Below are 20999 nucleotides of genomic sequence, written 5' to 3'. Positions count from 1 at the left end.
AAAAAGGCATCAAAGTCTAACAGGAAATGTAATAACAACACTCCTTGGGTAACCACGAGGAATGCTCTGAGCTTCACTGGAGTTTGYCACCACATACAGTGACAAATATGTATTCACATAAATCATTATGCCCACACTGATGGATAATACTTTACTCCAGCYGCCTATTACACAGAAGGCATTTCAACATCCCCTTGCAGAGCCTCAATAAAAGGAGCATCAAACGGAAAGTTTAATTTTTCATCATCATACGAACACTCTGATTCCCACGGGAGCGCTCTCAGCAAAGGCAGGTGGATTGTGCCATCAGAAAAACGCAGCAGACCTATGCCTTGTAATGAAATCAAACAGCTCACTAAATCTAATACACACTCTAGCTGAAATTTGAGCTTCAAAAGCATCAGCCCATAACTTCAGAAATTAAACCTAGCAGAAAAGCACTGATGGTGCTCTTAGATGTGCTATTTTAGTGTCATTCTTGCCTCACATGAAAAGTTTTTTCTGAAGGATAGAGCCAAGCTGTGTGGGCTTGATACTGCTATTAAGTCTTGTAATGGCATTATTTTACTGCATGCTTAACAAAGCTGAAAAATGGAGATTTAGGTTTTCTTGTCTAAAATGCAAGGACACTTCCACATAAATTGAATTTAATCATTTTTGCTTCTGGATTTTTTTTGTTTTGTTTGGGTTTTTTTTGACAGCTTTTTTTAATACCTGTTCAAGATCCTTTCCTTAAAAAGACATGCTACAAGAATGAAAGTAGCGTAAGAGAAAAAAATTACCTCTTCCTATTTTTTTAATAGGGAAAATAGAAGGAATGTCTCCACACAAGCTGTACTGCTTAATACTGCTCTCTACAATATTAAAAAAAATACAACAATGGAATCACAGAATGATTTGGGTTGGAAGGGATCTTTAAAGTCATCTTATCCATCCCCTGCAATGTCCAGGGACTTCTTAAACCACATCAGGTTGCTCAGAGCCCATCCAACCTGACCTTTTCAGAGATGGGGCATYCACCACCTCTCTGGGCAACATTGTTCCAGCGTTTCCATCCCCTTCATTGTAAAAAATTTCTTCTGGTAGGTTGCAGTTGTTTTGACCTGTTTGCTTTCTGATTTTAGACTGTGGGAGCAGGTCAGCTGCCCAAATAAAAGTATCTCTAAGATACCCCAAGGCATATAAATTATATAGAGGCCAGCWGATATGACACAGGACACGGAGAAGACCCAGGCCCTTCAAGAGCTGGAGCTAAAAGCTGGGTAATAAAGAGCACATTAAATGGCACTCAACATTCGCAGTAAGGGAACTGAAACGAGCCCTTTCAATGCTTAAAAATATTTACTTTATGTCTTGGTAGTGTACATAACTTTAAAGAGTGCAGTTTACAAAGGTAGAAGTCTGTAAACACGTCTGTAGGAAGACTGTATTCTTCCCCTTAAAAAACACTGGACTTGAAATGAGATTTCGCCACCTCAGGAGGTGCAACTTCTGGAGCTCTCATGAAAACTGCTAACCTTCAAGAGGAACCTTAAGAACAGCTAATCTAAAAGAATAATCTTTACCGAGGTTTATATGAAATAATTTATTTATTATTTGTCTTCACCTGTTCCTTTTTCACTTCTTGATCTATATGGAATTACAAAAATACAGCACAAAAATCTCATCTGCCTCATGCAATGCTCACATTACACTCCAGAAGCCACTGAAACCTCTCTGGATTTCTGGAAGAAATTGGAGGCAGCTGAACCACCATGAGTTTTTTTTTCAAATTTATACAGTTTTGTTTACAGTAAATGRTGATAATTCTACCCAAACCTGAATCCCAGCATGACCACAGACTGAAAGCAGCACTAGCACATTTCTCAACAATGAACTCCAAATGCCATTGTAACTCAATCCTATAATATGTTGTTTTTTACTTAAAGAAATAACATGAGAAAATTTCAAGGCACACACCACTACCCCCAATGTTGTCCTTCTCAGAATTCAGCGTACTGTGTCTGAATATAAACAAACATTTCCACTGTTCCCATTATACCTTTGCACTGCTTTAAAGAAATCTCTTTCCATTCTTGTATTCTCATTTTCTTCCTGTGTACATATTGGCAAACTGCTTCAGGAAGCATGTTCCTATTCCTAATACTCTAATACTGATGGATATACCTAATTTTCTGTTTCCCACACCTTACTGTTCCTATACAGTGCCTGTAACACTCTCCTTCCCCTCACACACATTGTATTTTCCTCTCCATTCCCTCTGACAGAGACAGTACTATCTATTCTACTCAAAACCACACCCAAATGCCTTTACATATTTGGGAGACTTCTCAATGAGGGAAGCAGCTGCAACCACAGCCTTTACTATTCTTGAACTGACCATTAAAAACCAGTCAACGAAGATCTAATTTTACATATCTGGTGTTTTTAGGAAAAACTCCGTCTTCCATTTCCTGTCACAACTTTGATTTTGTATCAAAATTAACTATCCTTTCAGAGATCTTCAATATTGTGTTCCAGACAGCACTACACATTAGCTGTTCTCCCTCCTCCCTCACTGCACTACATTAATAATGTGAACTCAAGGTCTCTTTCCCCCYTCTATAATTTCTAATTACCTATAGGTAATAATATAAGGAATGTCCATTAGCATAAAGATTATTTTTGGGATGACAAGGAACATTTTAAGGCTATCAATTTTTTTGCAGAGTGAAAATTATGTATTTTGCCACCCCTGGGTTTTACCCTAAAGCTTTTAAAAAGTAGCATTCCATGCAAAGAGGTTAGATTCACTGCATTCTCTTTTAATTTKATTCCCAGCTATTTTTATTCCACTACATTCCACTTTAAAATTGAAGCTTGCTATCACTTATAATGACTGACAGAAATTTTAAAAAGGGTRATTTCATCTTTTCTTACATTCAGCAGCAGTGTTTAGAGTTTGGTCTGTCATTCGGTGAAACTGGCTTGGATCTGCGATCTGCAAATGTACCTCTAAATACCAAAAAACATCTCTGTGAGAATCAGGCAGAAAATGAGTTCACCATTTGAAAAGGCTTGTCATTTGAAAATACAAGTAGGACATATGTGGCTCATAAATGCAGGCCTTCCTKGCAGGAAGAAACGTCTTGTTAGTTGTCTGTCCAAGCTAATTTATTCCTCAATATTTAAAGGAAAACCTGCATGTGRCAAATATGAGAACATTCACAGAGGCGCTTTAAAACACACATGCATGCTTGTATTACACATTCAAAGGTAAATTAAAAAAAAAAACAACAAACAAAACATAAACTTGTTTCTTGCTCCATGTGTTCACAAAAAGCTGGAAAATGTTGCTTAATTTTAACACAAGGGCAGGGTTTTGGTACATGGAAATTGCACAGGGAGATCAGAATTTGCTGGTGTGCTCTCAGCCACATACAATAAACTGCCTCCTCCTTCAACTTTACTTCTCCTACCCAGAAATTGCTCTGGTTTAATGACTTCCTTGGTGACTGCTGAGTGAATTCTCCCTTCCTTCCACTGAGGTGTTGAAGATATACATCAAAGGAAGGCACAGGTTTAGCTGTCCTGAGTTGCAGTCAGTGAGCAGAGTAGGCATGAGGAAGGAAATGAGCTGCCCTCTTGGAAGAGCTGTACTAGCTCCATTATCTTTCCTGATCTTGTCCAAAAGAACAGCAAGGCAGGAAATGGAACTTCATTTCTTCTTCTGGCTTGCTCTAAAAGCAGCAGTTACCAGCTGCTCCTGGTGTTGACATGCACTCAGACTGATGTTATCCCAATCCACTGCTCTATACCACTATAGCACAAATCTATTCTATATGAGAGAATGAGAAAGCGCCAGATGAAAATCTCCTAGATTTCTATCACATTTTTCAGAATGAAAAATTAAGACTACCGGAAACATTTGCTAGAAGTTTTGAAATGCAAAGAAGCAGCAGCTCAGCAGAACACATCATCAAGTTCTTGGCATTTCATACATTGTTTCTAAAACAACTGCTTCTCTTCCCTGAAGGCATCTTACAGCATCATAGCTTAACAACTGCTAAGTATGTAAAACTATCTACTTAAAAATGTCCCTTGGAATTTTTACACACAAATTGTTCATCTTTCACATCAACATATTTAATTAAAAGAAAAAAAAAAAAATCTATTCCAACCAAGAAATAGTTCAGAGCTAGTATCAGGTATCCTGAGTGATTTTCTTCTCTGCATGACAGCAATCTCAAGTTCTTCTTTCCAAAGYTCTTTCAGCCCTTTTTTCCTAAGTTTATTGCTTCTGATAATCTGATAGGGCCACTTTATTTATATTTTAAAAAAAAAACACCTACCAGTACACAAGGACAAATAACAACTGAAGATTTTTCAGGTGCTACTAAAATTCTTGAAGATTGAGCCTAAGGGTGTGTTTTCATTTGAAACTATRTATCAATTCAGAATATATTCACAAGCTTTTATCTTGCTTTTACTGGAACTTACAACCTTCTTTCTACTTCCAAAAGCCATTCTCTCTCTATATAAGCATTCACTTCAAAATCACTTCAGTTCCATGTCTGAAAGCCATCAACAGTAGTGCTTGTATAACAAAAGCATGTGAACATTTCAGCAATAGGGCTTTCATCTAAAAACCATAAACATTGTACAGGATGTAGCATTATTAGGAATACAAGCATGTATGTGCCTTAMACAGAGAACTATATGGCCTTGGGGATTTATATTTGTCTTTTAACAATGAAGGTGAAAACACAACAACGCCAATGTGCAGGTTCCACAGAAAATGCTCCATTTTTAATAGGTCTTTTGAATCCCACAAAACTCTACAGCAACCATACAGTAATCTATTCATTTTTGGAAGATAGATAAACTCTTTAACAAACACATATCTTTCCACATCAAACCCTGTAAAACTGATTTAAAAAGAGATGGAAAGTCTTGTAGCTTATCAATTGGCACCTATGGAATTGACCTTTTACATGTCAGATGCCCACTGAAAGATAGATATTACAAAAACTGATATGAATGTAGGGAGCAAGAGGCCAGTGACACACGGCAACAGAAATTTGCTATGACTTAATCAGCTCCTGGATGGAGTAAGATACAATGTTGGTAACTTGCAACATTCACACTTATAAAGGTGAATAAACACAGATGACAAATGCAGATCATCCCTGACCTCTGAACGTGGGCATAAGGAGCCTTTTGTCCAAATCCTATGCAGAATGTAATGGTGCACAGGAGGTACAGGTGAGACCACCATGAACACACCACTGCAAACATCTAACTTCTGAAATTGATTTGGCTTAAAATTTCCTTAAGATTACATTAAAGCATGACATTACTTACTCTAGTTACAGGTAAAGACTTGCTTTGCAAACAGAATTAGCCTGCACTAACTGCTACTGTAACTCTCCTGTGCTGTAATCAATCAAATGACAATAACAACAAAGCTTTTTAATTTGCACAGCCAAGGATCTTTTCCCTGTCTAGTCAAAGACAAAGCAACTGTAATAGGCAGACTTTAAAAATAAAACTGATGAGTATGCAGAAGAACAGCCATAAACCTAGCACCCATCAGAATTCATCCGTGCTGCACAGATACACAGAAGCTTCTTGATGCCCACAAAAGCCTTCTGTGTGAAAACTCTGCCAAGCTGTTGAGGTCCCTGGCTCTCAAAATTTCAACTAGGTCTTCAGCACCCTTTTTTTGCCTTTTTTTTTTCTTTTTTTTTTTTTTTTTTTTTTTTTTTTTTTTTTTTTTTTTTTTTTTCCTTTTTGTTAACACTTCTGAGGAGGGAATAAAATGTTTAGCGGGAGAGCAACTAATTTATAGAATCCCACAATATCCTGACCCACAAGGATCATAAAGCCCAACTCCTGGCCCTGCACAGGACTGTTTCCAGGAATCACACCGTGTCCTTGAGAGCACTGTCCAAATGCTTCTTGAACTCTGTCAGGCTCAGTGCTGTGCCCGCTGCCCTGAGGAGCCTGTTCCAGTGTCCAACCACCCTYTGGGTGAACAAACTTTTCCTTTTATCCAACCTAAACCTTTCCTGACACAGCTTCATGCTGCTCACCTGGGTCATGAGAGTGATAAGCACCTGTCCTTTTGCTTYCCYCCATGAGGAAGCTGTAGACCATTATGAGATCTCCCCTCAGTCTCCTCTTCTCCAGGCTGAATAAACCAAGTGACCTCAGCCTCTCCTTATATGACTTCCAGACCCTAAATGTACCYAAATGTACATTAGAAAACAGGAATTCAGGCATCTACGGCAAAAACCATGACTGTGATTACTTGATTATTTAAGCAGCAAGATCTTGACGTGAAGGAGGATCAGCACTTGAAACTGAAAACAATGGCAGATTTCAGATTTGTTGCTTACAGTGAAAATTAAAATTGTTGAAATAAATACACATAAAAAATTGAAAAATACACAAACTCCAGTKTATGCTTGAGTTTACTTAAAAACTTAGCTCTGTTTTCACTGATGTAATTATTTTAATTTCAGCTACACTCAGCCAATCATAGTATGAAAGTCAACAGTACTTTGGTACAAGCACCATCTTTGCTGGAATCCAGGGTACAACATGTCCTCTTTAATTGCAGTACTGCAAGCTATCATTGCTTTTTCCTGGGCAGAAACTTCTCTAAATAAGGCTCTACATTTAACCCCAATAAAGGAATGAAAAACTTGTTTTAAGGCTCAAAATCTCACTACCAGCACCCTTTTAACTCAATAAATCCTTTACTGTCCCAAAAAGCCATCTGGAATAATGSCTGCCCCAAACCTTAGTCCTCTTGCTTTTCCTTGTGCTTGGAGCTCATAATCTTGCAACAGCAGACTGTTAAAAAAGAAGCAAAAACCAAACCAAAMCAAACAAACAATAAAAAACCCACACAACCAAAAACCCACCCCAACAAAACCCAAACTAACAAAAACCAACCAAACAAAAAAAAACCCACCCCCTTAAGAAAGCTAARAAGCTCAGCTGCTCAATCTTGCTTCTGCAGTTCATGTCTAACACCTGCTAAAGAGTACACACACAAACCACAGGGAGACAGATGACAAGATCCAGATACAAGAAATTAAGCATATTTGTCCTTAGAAACAAGGGAGAAAGTGTTAATCTCAGTGAAATGGGATTCTTGCAGTACTGGCAAAGTTACTGTCAGGATAAATTACTTGCTTCAGCAAATACCAAATACAGAAGCAGGCCTGTCAGGGTGCCAGACTAGCTCAAACAATCCCCTTTCCAGCAAAGCATTTCTACATTTAGTTCATATTTCACCACTTTTCTCCTGTTCCTATTTTTGTGTCTATGCTTCATTCCCTCTCCCTTTTGAGGCTATATTCCAGATCAGGGCAGAAATTTGCAATTTAACATTAAAACCAAGATACAATAAATGAAGGTATATTTTTTGGTGTAACCTGCACAGAAAATCTTTTTTGAATGACATACAAGAGTAAAGCTATGCTGGTATTGCATTTCCCCAAAAGAAGATCTGAATGAAAAAGTAGTATAAAACTATGTAATTTTTTTATTATTCTGACACACTGAAACAGCTCCATAAGAACAAGTATTTTCAGTTCCCAGTATATCCAAAAAGGTTCATTGCTAACTGTAACCCATAAAAAATGGAATCAGGTTCAGCATTGTAACCATGGCACAGAAAAAACGAAATGAAATCTTTAAAAAAAATCAGCACAAGAMTAAAGTGCCCTTGAAGACGCACCACATATCTATCTATTACTGGTTCTACTACATGAATAAATGTGAACAATTCAAGTAAGCACTGGCTTTGAAACTATCACCCTACTGCACGCTCTTCCAACTCTGATGGAAACATATTCCATAAAACACTGTATCCAACTATTAAAATCTCAATTTTTTCCCAGAAGGCTCTGCAAGACCGCACTTCATTTCATTTATCTGTCCATAGTTCTGAAAATCACTTATAAACAGTACCCATTCAAACATTACAGGGAACACAGCATTATGCAGTGACAATATTATAGGAACAAGGTTCACACAAAACTCATTTTTTGCTATGATTTAAATACTGTCAAGATATTTTGAAATGCTTCTCCAAGATCCTCTGCAGCATTGATACAAATATATAGAGAAAGGAAACTGAAGAACACCAAAATAATGAGAAGAATATTCTATACTAATTCTAATACTAATACACTATTTTATACTAATACTTACTAATCCTAGCCAATTAAGCTGCGCATAATGCAAGTCCTAAAGGGACTAGAATGTGAGAAAACAATTTATCCAAATAATACTATRTAATTATATTCTTGTAAAAGCTGGGATATAAATAGTAAAAAAAAATATTTTGAGCCAGTAAATTACCATAATAAATAGTTCAGGAAGTTGGAAAAAGMTGCCATAAACATGGCACAATCACAAAGATGCTTAAGTTGTGAAAAAAATAAATCAAACAACACTCAAATACGGTGTTGTATCAGCAAACTACAGCATATAGTAAAATATGGCCTACAAAATATATTGATGAAGCTTGCATTTTCAAAACATGACAGCATCTTAATAAAGACAGATACAACTTAGAAAGAGCTTAATCACAAAAGCCAAAGGAAATACATTAAAAGTTCATATTCATTAGAAAAATCAGTTGTGAAAGAACAATGCAATGACAGAATCATGTAGGTTAGGAAAGCTCACTATCTAAACAATAGTCTAAGAAATGTATTTTAAAAATACTTTCTATATTAAATTATATAACAGAATTTTACTAAGGGTTCACTTTTTAGCAGCCAATTCATTGCAACCATCAGTAAGTAGCAAGAGACAGTGGCATATTTTAGGTATATCTGTAATAACTCTATAGTTATGTACATATTGAAGTCAAATATATCTTCCCAAGTAATTTATTGTAGGAATGTATAAATAATATACAGCTAAAGACCCACATTTTACCCACAGACACACACAATCACAATGAAAAAAGACAGTCAGGTCCAGCAGAATGTGAATTACAATGATACCACATACAAACAAAACCTGTGAGTATGAATCCATTTTGATGTCAGTGTTTTACTCATTCAGGGAGTCCAAAGCTCACACTAACGTCAAGGCAGAGCTCTCCACTGCCTCAATGAACTTTGAAGGAGAGCTTGGATGAAATAAAACACTAGACAGCACACACTTGTGATAGTTAACTGGCTTTACAATAGTCAGATGATTAGCAATATTTTTATCGTGGGTTATCTTGAACTGTGAATGTTCAGTGTGAATATTACAAAAAGGTTAATCTCTGTTTCAAYATAAAAGCAATCTACACAAAAAGAATACAAATTTCTTCTTTGTGATGGGGCTAATCAGGAAAGGTCCCGCTCATGTGGGAGATTTGCTTACATATTAAGTGATTATGTTCATTCAATCTTTTAGCTCTAAAACATCCAGACACACTAAACCGTTTCTCTCTATGTGCACCGTGCCAATCTGAATTTTGAAAGCAATTGTTGCTCCATAGCACTGTGCTCGAGGGCAGGACTACAAGTTTAAGACAYCAACTGATCCAAAGCAGCATCACAAAGTGAGGAGAGGGGAGGCAAAAAGAGTGCTGGAGACCAGTGAGAAAAACACTCATTTTCATAACACAAACACTGTCTGCTTGTGCTACTACCAGATGTTTATTAACAGCAGACRTTTTACACAATGACCAAAGCTGGTATGACCACACACTGGAGATTTAAGAACTTATTTCACCACTGGTTTAAATCTATAAAATAGTTCAAGCGAAAAAAGAAAAATCTTCCTCTTAAGCTTGCAAATGAAGATATTGCTTCTACCTGACCATTTTCCAATAATTTTTTGTTGAATCCAGGAGGGAAAACTGAGAGTTTTCAATTTGAATTCTAAAAAAATTCCTAGGCATGAGCTAGGTTTGCATGCTTTTAATTACATGGATGATTATGGTCTCTGTAAAGGGAACTCACCATGAACACAAAAATGTGAGGATAAAGAAAAATTGTGAGTGCAGCATTCTGCAAGGCACCAAGTACCAGCTGGATTAAATGCACCTGTGCTATTTCACATCCAGCTGAGGCTCTGACCAGAGGCAGAGAACTGCAGTATTTGTAATACTTAGGTACACAGAGGAGAGAAATATCGACTATCAGACATAGGAAATATTTCTTCRGATACACCACATGCTCAGGAAAAATACATGTGCCTACCAACTGGCTCTGAACAATTACAAAACCAGGTGTAGGATATGTCCCTGTTGTGCAATTTCTGAATCCTTTTCAAAAAAAMCTGGTTACTTTTCTGTCATTGCGATTCATAATGTAAGCTTTCAAACAAATGACTTCATCTTCATGAATTCAAGTGGAGCCAGACTGCACAAAATCACCACGATTATTTTCTGTCAAAATCATGGAATCACAAAACAGTCCAACTCCCCTGCAGTGAGCAGAGACAACATCTACTATCAGGTTGCTCAGTTGTAAGCATGATGTATCAGCACTTCCCATATCTTTTCTTTCTTTCTCTAGAAAAATGATCAGCACTGTTCTGACAACCTGGGCCACAAAGAAATGCACTGCGCAGAAAAAAAACATTAAACAAATCCCCAGCACAGAGATGTGCCAAGATCCAACTACACTACAAACTATGAGAATTTCTCCTGCTACTACACCAACGCTTGTTTCAGCAATTCTGGATGATCAAGGCATTAGGGATAATTAAGAGTTCAAATCTAAATTCTGCAGAATCATTTACACAGTCATGAATGAACACAAATAGTGAAATGGGTAACTATGTGCACAGCTGGCACTCCACTACCCGAGTATTATATCCACATTCTTATTTTATTCTTCTTGAACATCCATTCACAGCAACAGTCACACATTACCAGTTTTACTGTTTTATCTATAGAACCAGCCATTTTTCAGCATCAGGCAAAGCTCTGAAACATATCATAAGGAAGAAAAATATCTTAATATAGAGGGAACACAGGACCGCACAGTTTCGGAAGTTGAGAGATTATTTAGATGAAGATTATTCTTTTTGGTTTTAACCTGTTGGCTTCTGAAGTTGAGAGATTATTTAGATGAAGATTATTCTTTTTGGTTTTGACCTGTTGGACTTAAAACGTAATGGCACCAGCTATAAATCTCATATGAAATGCTCTTTGTAAATTACAAAACTGTTTGATACGTTGGTATTTTCATAACTATAATAAATTTGCAGAAGAATCAATTATGGTTCAGTTTAGGTGCTGTGCTCACTCATCTCATCCCACTCCTATTTTCATTTATTTTCCTTAAAAAAAAACTGGATAACTGGATAGCTTATTGGGAAATTTGTTTGATCTGGCAGTATTATACATTTTCTTATGAGAAATTCTTCCATCTACCTTCTGTCATTTAACTCAAATTATTCATGARCCCTAACAACTTACTATAATCAATTCCTTCTCTAGACTCTTGCAGACRTTCTGGATTTCTTCCACCGCTTGCTCTTTATTTTGCAATGCACTTTTTGGCATCTGTAGATTTATCACAAAATGCAATTGGTGTGATCAGCTCCACTGCCAAGGAGTGAGGAGTGGGATTCAGCTGACTGGCCTGCAGCAACTGATCAAAACCATAGAAGCATTAAATGAAAAAAATGGCTTCAGTTTTTCAACAGTTATCATTTTATGGTCTTCAGCCACAGGTGACTCACAGCCAATGGCACAGAACCTGCTGATCTAGGGACATTATGGATTAATAGGGTTACTATTTTTAATGCCTCTCTGCAAGGTGCTGCTAAGACCTGGCATGTTGAGGAGGCTGGGGCACATTCTATGCAAATCCATGCTGACCTGGAGCACATTGAAYAGCCTTGGGAAAATGCTCCATTCAGGAAACCAGAGAGGAAATAAGAACTCATCTAAACACATGGAGTAGACACTTCTATCACCACCACCTCYACATGTGGAAGATGGCATGTTTCATGGTCAATCTGGTTTCARTAAGGCTGGAGCACATAGACACATGTAATCCACAAAGATGAAGCTACTAGATCAGTGGCAGAATAAACAGAACAAAAACAGAGAAATGGAATTATCCATTTTCAGTATTAAAAATTAAGAGTATGAATTTCAGATTGATAATGTCAAAGTGTAGCTCAAAAACATTATGAAGGTCACTTTCAAAAGAACTTTGATGTGAGCACGAGCAATGACAAACTGATAACAGAGCTGAACCAATTCAGATCTTTCTGTTGAGCCWGGATTAGTGGGACTCCACAGGAATCCAAAGCTGTGTGCCCATCCCAGCATGTAACCTCACACTCTAAAGAACTCACAGAGTKCCAGCAATTGAACACACTGTCCAGGAGCATCTGCTATAAAGAACAAAGATACTTAAGAGAAAAGGAGTACAGGAAGGCTGGATATTCTTCAAGAAAGAAATCATAATGGCACAGGAACAGACCATCCCCACATGCCAAAAGATGAGCTGGCAGAGAAGACGACCAGGGAAGTGTGTCTGAACAGTGAGGTTTAGCTGAAACTTAAGAATAAAAGAGTCTGAGACCTTTTTAAAAAGGGGCAGGAAATTCAGGAGGACTACAAAGAGTTCATGAGATTATTATGGGAAAAAATTAGATGGGTCAGAGCCCAATGAGAATTTAAGCTGGCTACTGCCATATAAAACAACACAAAAARAAGTTTTTATAAATACATTAACAACAAAGGAGGGCTAAGGAGAATCTCTGGCCTTTACTGGATGTGGGGGCAAACAAAGAAACAAAGGATGAGGAACTGAATGCGGCTTTTGCATCCATATTTTGTAATAAGATCAATTGCTGTCAGGAACCCAGACCCCTGAGCTGGGAGACAGAGAGCAAAAGGAAACCACCACAATCCAAGGAAAAATGACCGGCAACTTGCTGCACCASTTAGACACRCACACATCTRTGARGCGAGATAGGATCCACCCAAGGGTACTGAAGGTAGAAGAACTCCACAAACCATTTTCAATCATTTACCAGCTGTCCTGGCTCACAAGGGAGGTCCCAGTTGACTGAAGGTTAACAAATGAGATGCCCTTCTACAAGAAGGGCTGGAAGGTGGGTCCCAGAAACTTCAGGCCTGTCAGCTTGGTGCCAGGGAAAGTCATGGAGCAGTTCCTCTTGAGTGCCATCACGCGGAATGTGCAGAAGTGCTCCTGTCCCTTGAGAATGTCTAACTAAATAACTAAAATTGGGGTTGTTCATTGTTATTAAATACCTTATAATGGATAATCTTAGAAAAAAACAACTTCACTGGCAAACTGAACACCTGATTAYATCCACTTGCTCCCTGTATCCACTTGTTCCCAATATTTTCCATTAACCTGAGATATATTCCTAGAAAAAAAACACACAGATTTCAACAATGGGGTGTTCTGTCCGTCTCTATAAGCAGCTGGGCACGGGTATGCCAATGTATATTTCCAAGTGAAGAAGCAATTTAACGTGATAAATTTAAATTCTATTACTAAATCTAGTACATTTTTATTATTAGTTATTTAAATTTATGAGTATATGCAGTGTCAACAYACCATGAAATGAAGGAATTACCAATTTCCAGCATGAATTACTTGATAAAAGGACTAYGTTTAATGCAAAGTTGTTGCATAAATCAGCAATGCTGGACTGGTTAATTACAAAGTTACTTAAAGGAAGAAAACTTGCAGTATTTTATAGTGTATTAAACTTGCAATKGGTTCCTAGACTGACTAACACAATATCAGCAAACATAATACATTTGAGAGCGGACTGAAGGAAATGATTTAATGTCTTTAAAAACCATAGTTTAAGGCCAATTCCATATTGGCCAGCAATCAAACTACAAAATATCCAAACAACAATTAGCTCTCTCTCATCAGTACTTTCCATCAGTGGATTGCAAGTGCAGCATAAAAGGGGACTCTGTAATTATGCTTATTTCACTGATGAGGTGAAAGATGCATGGGGAGAAGTAATGCAGCCAGTGATAGCTGACAGACTAATTACAGCCTGAGTGGTATCACTCTGCCCCACTAATCTCAGGCAACCCTTATGGCCAGTCTCATAGCAATTTTAACAAAATTTTCCACATTTCTCTTTTTTTCAAGGCTTTTTTCTTTTTTTTTTTCCAAGCGTAATCTAAAGACGCTGTATAGGACACATTAACTTTTAATGACAGCCACAGGCAGCTGCAATTTCCCTCAGTCAAATAAATGATTAATTAGTAAAACACAGTATGCAATATATGTCCAAAGTGACTTAATCCTACTGCTAATTGTAGTAATTAGCTAAAGCTCCACAGCCTGAATAGTGTTTTGCAGGGCTCCAAAAAAAACCATGGGCCAAATAATTTATATTCCAAATTACACAAACATATAGACAATGTATCTTCCTTTTCTAGATTAGCAACCAGTAAGGTCACTTCTGATAGCCTCATAAAAACATCTAAAAGTAGAATTATGTAGCTGATAAACTATATATTTCATAAAGAATACAGGGAAAATACGACCTTGTTTCGACAAGCCTAAAGATTTTCTTTTTATTACGGCACTCAATAAAATTAATCAAAAAGCTTAATATATAAAGTTTGAACAAAACCCCATTATCACTGACTAAATAGATTCCTTCCCGATACAACTGTATTTTTCCATTATGTTTATTTCAGCATAAAGACTTTCTCCTGCTAGGCACAAAGCCAAAACCATACAAGTTTTGCTCATATGTCTCTGCCTGAAATGYTCTATCAATGACTTTAGAAGAGGCAAAGCCTTTAAATGTCCCTCGATTAGCCAGCCTTCAACATTGCCTAAGCCAGCTATAACTCAAGCCATAAAAAAGTTAACAGATGGAAATMATTTCATTCTCATCTGGAAGAGTACAGGAAAGCCAACATATTGCTTGGTTAAGAGGCATTTTATATTCATTATTGTTCATAGCAGTAAGTGAGAGAGGCTACAGTCTAGTTTTAGAAGCTCATTGGCTATACACAATCAGATACCAGCAATGTTATAAATCACAAAAAGTGTAGAACATCAATTGTTCKATACTTTCCCCCAAAAATGGGGGAGAAAAAAATGACAGATTAAGCGGAAGAGCCATTCAAAGCAGAAAGACCTGTCTGAAGGTAAAGAAAGCAGAAGGTAAAGAATTCCTTTCCTAGGAGTGGACAATGGGAAGTATCGAGAGAAAGCTAATTGTTGTTTGGATATTTTGTAGTCTGATTGCTAGCCAGTATGGAATTGGCCTTAAACTATGTTTTTTAAAGACAAAAAAATCACTTCCTTCAGTCCACTATGTATTATCCATCCAATTCCTATTTTCTTTTTTTTTTTCTCTTTTAAATGAGAGGAGTTATTACTGACAAAAAAAAGTCAACATCTGGTAGACTTTGAGGAAAAAAAAACCCGATAAAATCCAAATAGAGATGGAGAGAAAAGGAGACCACTAACTACTTGTAAATCATGGGCAGGCTACACAACAGCCTGCATTGCCTCCTATGCTGAAGAAGCTTTTATTGAGCTGTCCATGTTGATAATCTCTGGCAATATTTTTCCATGAAACGATGCAGCCCMTGAGTCTTGGCTGCACCATTAATTGCAGATTTGTCTGTCAGAAATGGAAATCCAAGAGAAAAAGCTGCTGGAGAGAATYAGAGGTATTTTCTGGAGCGCTTGGTGAATCACCAAGTTTCCTCGCTTGCCAGGGCACTCCAGACTGTTATCAGGTTTGTTCTCTGAGTTCCCAAAACACCAGGGGACAGCGGACACCAGGGCAGATGCCTTATGAGCTTTGCATGGCCAAAACCAYAAAGAATTATTAGCACACATTTTCAAGGCTTTTTGACTGAAAGCGAAAAGGTAATTAATTCTCTTAATTGAATGATCATTCATTAGCCTTTTACTAAATAACRTCCTCAGTCTTGAAAGTTACTGTCATGTCTTCAATTTCCCCTTTCAAGATAAGACTAATAACAAGCCTGTAAGTCTGCAGCACAGTACAGCATACATTGTATGCAATTTTTCCATTTAGATTCTTCAATTACAAGCAACTGCAACCAAAAAAGGCATATTTTACTAGCTAGTATTACATTTTGGCAGATCATAATTAAATTATTCCTCAGAAGCAGTGCTCAGTGCTTAAGAAGAAGGATTACATTGAATAACAGGGCTAATATTTTAACTCAATTAGCATGTTATTCTTCAATAAAGAGGTGTACACTACTGTAATTCCTTCTTCTATGGGTAATAACAGCTATAAAACAGAAATATTGCAACTTTTTTCTGATAACCCATGCAATTTTCCCCACGAAGTTTGTATGCTTTGTATATTTTTAAGTTGATGGAAACATGTGACATATTATTATTTTTATAAATATATAATCTTATTTTACACTCTTGTAAGCATAAAATATTTCAATTCTATACAAGTCTGCCAGAGACTATGTTGGCCTACATCGAAAAATGCCTGAGCATTCCATGGTAGAAAGAATTTTTCTTTTATGTTTTGTGTTCTGTACTGTTTTGAGTTTGATTTGTAATATTGGTTGGAGCAGAAGTGATTTTTGGATGAAGGAAWTACATCTAGTTGCAATGAAAGTAGGGGATCTTCTCCATGGAAACTGTCTGCTAAAAATGCTCAGATGACTTACTTATCAAATTCTTCAATATAATATTTCAATTTTATGGGATTATATTTTCCTGTAATCATTCACTAATAATTTAAAAGTGGCATAAATGCATAAATGCCTGAATTTCTGAAGATAATCAAATTGTGTCATTTCARTATACATTTCTAATATATATCAAGGTCATCTTCTCTTTGGTTGTTCAGGGTAGTTACTCAAGTTCTTCTGAGTCATATTCTGCGGTTTTGGCTTAATTCTCAGCATTTTAATGTGTTTTAAAGGCTGTGAATATTTTATTGGTACTATTGTTTCACTCTTCTGCAATTATACCATGAATAACATCACTGTGTAGTGAACTGGTTTGTTAACCATGAAAACTATGTAAACCTTAAAAAGAGCTTYGCATTATTTGTTTGAAGAACTAGTACATGTATTTTTATCAGCTGAACTGCAATACTGCACTACATAGCAAACGTGTTTCTCAGGTGGAGTTGCTAAAAAGCACACTCCCATTTTATGGCATTCCTCATCTCTTTTGTATCACCRATATTAGACAAGTCATTCATTAAAAACTGTAATAGAAATAACAACCTAGGAGAGCAAAAGTTTTCACTCATCATCAGATTGGTCACTTCATTCCAGCCCTGTAAGAGTTGTTGTAGCACAYAGATCAGCAAATGTGTAACACTGCCAAGATATTCCATCTCAAAGGTGCTGAAAAGCAGGAAAGTAAAGTACAGCACATATCTGCATCCAAATGCAGAATTAGAAAGAGGGCATTTTGATTGCACAGGGCAAGACAAAAAGAAAAGCAAACTTTTACAGCAACACACTGCGCTACAGTCAGCTGGGAAGATGAAAATTATACAGTACAAAAGAACAAATAAGTAAAAGACTGAACGATTAAGATGAAAAAATGGAATCAATGAGTTGCAGAAGGAGCTACTAGCACCTGGACAGGAAATTCCGGTGACTCACACAAAATACCTCRTGTTCCTTTTGTGGAGATCACCTGGTGAATGTTCTTAAAGTACTGAAAGGTACAACATATTTCCAAACAGAAAATAACAGTAGATTATTACACAAGTTTAATGGAACTGTGTAAGTTAAAATTAAAGTTCTTACACTTACCATCACACTTTTGTGAGAGTAACAGAATTATTCAGACTTGAAGCAACAGAGAATGCTGCTAATGCTACCAGTTTAATGCTATAACTGCTATGTCACATAATATCATAATTTTAATTTATTTCCACATACAATGAGGCCACAAATCCTTTCAATCCATGCTATATTCTCACACTATATAAGAAGTAACTGATGGAGAATTAATAATTTCAATTCTGAATTCAGCAAACCAGAAGTGCTGTAGGGATCCATACAGCACAAATCAAGCTTCTTGTGAACTGAAGAAAACTAGAAAGTCTAGGGCTTGCCATCCAGCAAAAACATGCTGCTTACAGGAATAATTGCAAATTACCAGGTCTAAACCTTTAACAAACMTTTTCAGATAGGACAACTGTTGGTTGAATTTAGATACAGATGACCAAGACATGAGCAGTAAAACCCCCCAACTTATTTTTGGTCTTCATTATATGATGAAGTTTCACACAGAGAAATTCTGTTTCCATCTTAAGGAAAAAAGTTACAATGATGTAGTCAAATATTTGAACTGCTGCCTAGAGTTGATGTAGAGAACCCATTAAGGCACTAAAAGTTTAAGTGGACAAGGACTTGAGCAACTGTTYTGAGTTGGMCTTGCTTTGAGYAGAGAAGGTGGACCACCAGCGAGYCCTYTGAACCTAAATTATTCTGTATTTCTATGGACTATATGGATAAAAAAAAACGACAACTAAAAAAATCTTTCTTGTAGATTAAAAMGGTAAGGCAAACTGCAATTCACTAACACAAAGATGAAAGTACATAACACATAACTGAGTAAAGGCTCCCCAGCTGGAAAGTGTTAAAAAAAAAAAATCCCCAAAAAGTCCAAATAATTGTCCTAAAATTCTAAAGAGAAACAGACACAAAAGAAAATTTTCAAAGCAACAACAGCAGTCCACAAGGGAAGTAGGAGAATATAGTAGGAGAGGACAAGCCAGGACTCTTGAAATCGTTAAGAATGGCGTAGTGAATGGCCTAAAAAATTTGATTCCATTTACAAACTGAAGCTGGCACCCTTTTAGTACTGTTACTTAAGAGATTTTTTTTTTCCTCTGCATCTCTCCTGTAAATAAATTGTGTGTGACTTCATAATGGCTCACAAATGTAGCAAGAAAACTGGAAAGCTCTAAAACACAGGAAGAAACAATACAACGTATTTTGACCTAAAGCAGTTGGCCTCCTCTGCCCCCTTTTTGGTAAAAGCTCAAAAGAAGTGCTACACTCTGAACATCAAAATGGCAGCATCAGTTAAATTCTGTTAAAGTATAAACTTGGTGACCTTCACCATGTTAAGGCATGAGTATTTACACTTCTGCACCAAGACAAAAGACATATCAAGTTCATAAACTTTACTAACCCTTTTCTGCTGCCTAGCTTGTTAAKACCAAAAGATACTAATCCAATAAATGAGTGAGTGGTTACCTCTTGAAGAACCCTCTTCATTTTCAGAAGCAATGTCTTCACAGCTGTGCAGTCTTGGAGCATCAATCTGAAGGGCAAAGATTCAATKCCTCCACCTTCTTCCAGAGCAGGGAAAGGCCACTCCACGGATGGGCTGCCAGCCAGCTGGCTGACACGAGGGTACCKGGCTTCTCCTTGCTCCACCTCCTTTGACAGCTTCAGGGATAGATTCCTGGTAAGAGAAAACAGACAGATCAACATTAAATATGAAAAAGAACTAATAATTTGGAGGGGAGGGGGAAGGAATAGTTTCTCTGAGCTTAAAGATACATTTGCTTTTTGAGCCTGTTAGCATGAACAGCCTTTATAATGTACATACAGCCATATGGTGTTAGCAATAAAATACACATTTATAAAAGTACCATATTCTACAGGAATTAAAACCATGCTCTAGCTCATGCCCTTCAAAAGAAAGCCATTTTCTTAAAACAAAATATCCTGTGGGCAAAACTGTACAGGTCTATTTTCTTTCAGTTCAGCTTTACAAAAAAATGAATCTGTCATGCACTTTCAGAAGCTAAATCAAATCACAATCTTCCATGCGCTTTGACTTAAAACTTAGAAAGAAAAGAAAACTGAAAAAAAAAAAAAAAAAAAAAAAAACTTCCAAACAAATAAAAAAAAAAAAAAAAAAAAAAAAAAAAAAAAAAAAAAAAAAAAAAAAAAAAAGAGCTCCCTTCTGGGCTGTCCCAGTGACATAAGATGAACCTGCTATTGTAGGAAATGGAATTTGGAATTTAATTAATCTTGACTCACTCTTAAGTTTAGTTACTATTAAAGCTATATAAGCAGAACATGAAACAAAAAAACATTAGTGATTGAGAATTCATTAAAAACGTAGAAAAATTCAGGAAGATTTTGACGGACTTTAAAGGTAATGAAAGACCATTATTCCTTYAACAACAAAGCAAGTTATCTTCATCATGGGAACAACTCTGTTAGAAAGTCATACTAAATTAACTCAGCACAATTAAAGATGCTAGCATTAGCAGTGAAGAAAATGACAATTATTATTCATTTAAAGTATTGTTCCAATTTTCTGTTCCATTTGAATTWTTATGCAACACAAAACTGATTCTGCCACAGTTTGGAAGGACAAAGAATATTTTTCCACATAAAATTTCCTTAGCTTTGGTTTCAAGGATCTACAGACAAAAAACAGATTTATGTGATCTCGTAAGACAAGCAATTCCCATTGCCCAACTAAAAAACTGGAAATTAGGATACTATAACTATCTTTTATGGATGGTTCATTTTTGTACTTTGTGAGCTATGCAATATGCAGTAAAGACAACATGTTAGATCAAGGAAAGTAYCACAGAGAGCACATATATAGACCWCTCATGATGGCTAATGGAACTAAAATCTCAGGCTTTTCAAGACTCAAAACAAAATAGTTTGTTTTGACTTTAAAATGCATTAAAACCTCTTTGAGTAGAATATTTTGCATCCTTTAAAATAAAAATCTGAGGTGGATGGTAAAGTTGCTTATGATTGAAGGATATTAAAACAATGCTGGTTTACAGCCTTTATTAGACAAGGCTCAGGTACAAATCATGCTAAGAAGAAACAACTTGTGAAACTGAAGTATCATAACATAGGCCACTTTAAAAGATTTATAAATGAAGCTATATYCAAACTATTAACATCTGCATTTGAATAAAATTTAAGTATTCGGGAAAGCACGTTACTTTAAATGAGTAAGATTAAACAAGGTCATCTCTTCTTCCACCCAGTGCCTGCA

General features: G+C 36.5%; 1 protein-coding gene across 4 annotated transcripts in view; it reads right to left on the bottom strand.

Annotated features, from left to right (window-relative positions):
* CCSER1 (coiled-coil serine rich protein 1) overlaps positions 1-20999 on the bottom strand; it is a 604924-nt gene that overhangs the window by 345467 nt on the left and 238458 nt on the right. For all 4 annotated transcript variants that reach the window (XM_057366851.1, XM_057366852.1, XM_057366854.1 and 1 more), the window contains exon 6: positions 19217-19427. In XM_057366851.1, the coding sequence (XP_057222834.1) occupies positions 19217-19427 (211 nt within the window). The remainder of the gene's footprint in view (positions 1-19216; positions 19428-20999) is intronic.

This window comes from Malurus melanocephalus, unplaced genomic scaffold (assembly GCF_030028575.1).
Source record: "Malurus melanocephalus ecotype Western Australia unplaced genomic scaffold, MMel_1.1 scaffold_72, whole genome shotgun sequence".
NCBI classification, from domain to species: domain Eukaryota; kingdom Metazoa; phylum Chordata; class Aves; order Passeriformes; family Maluridae; genus Malurus; species Malurus melanocephalus.
The sequence above is the reverse complement of the archived record's forward strand: the minus strand, read 5'-3'. Positions and strand labels throughout refer to the sequence as shown.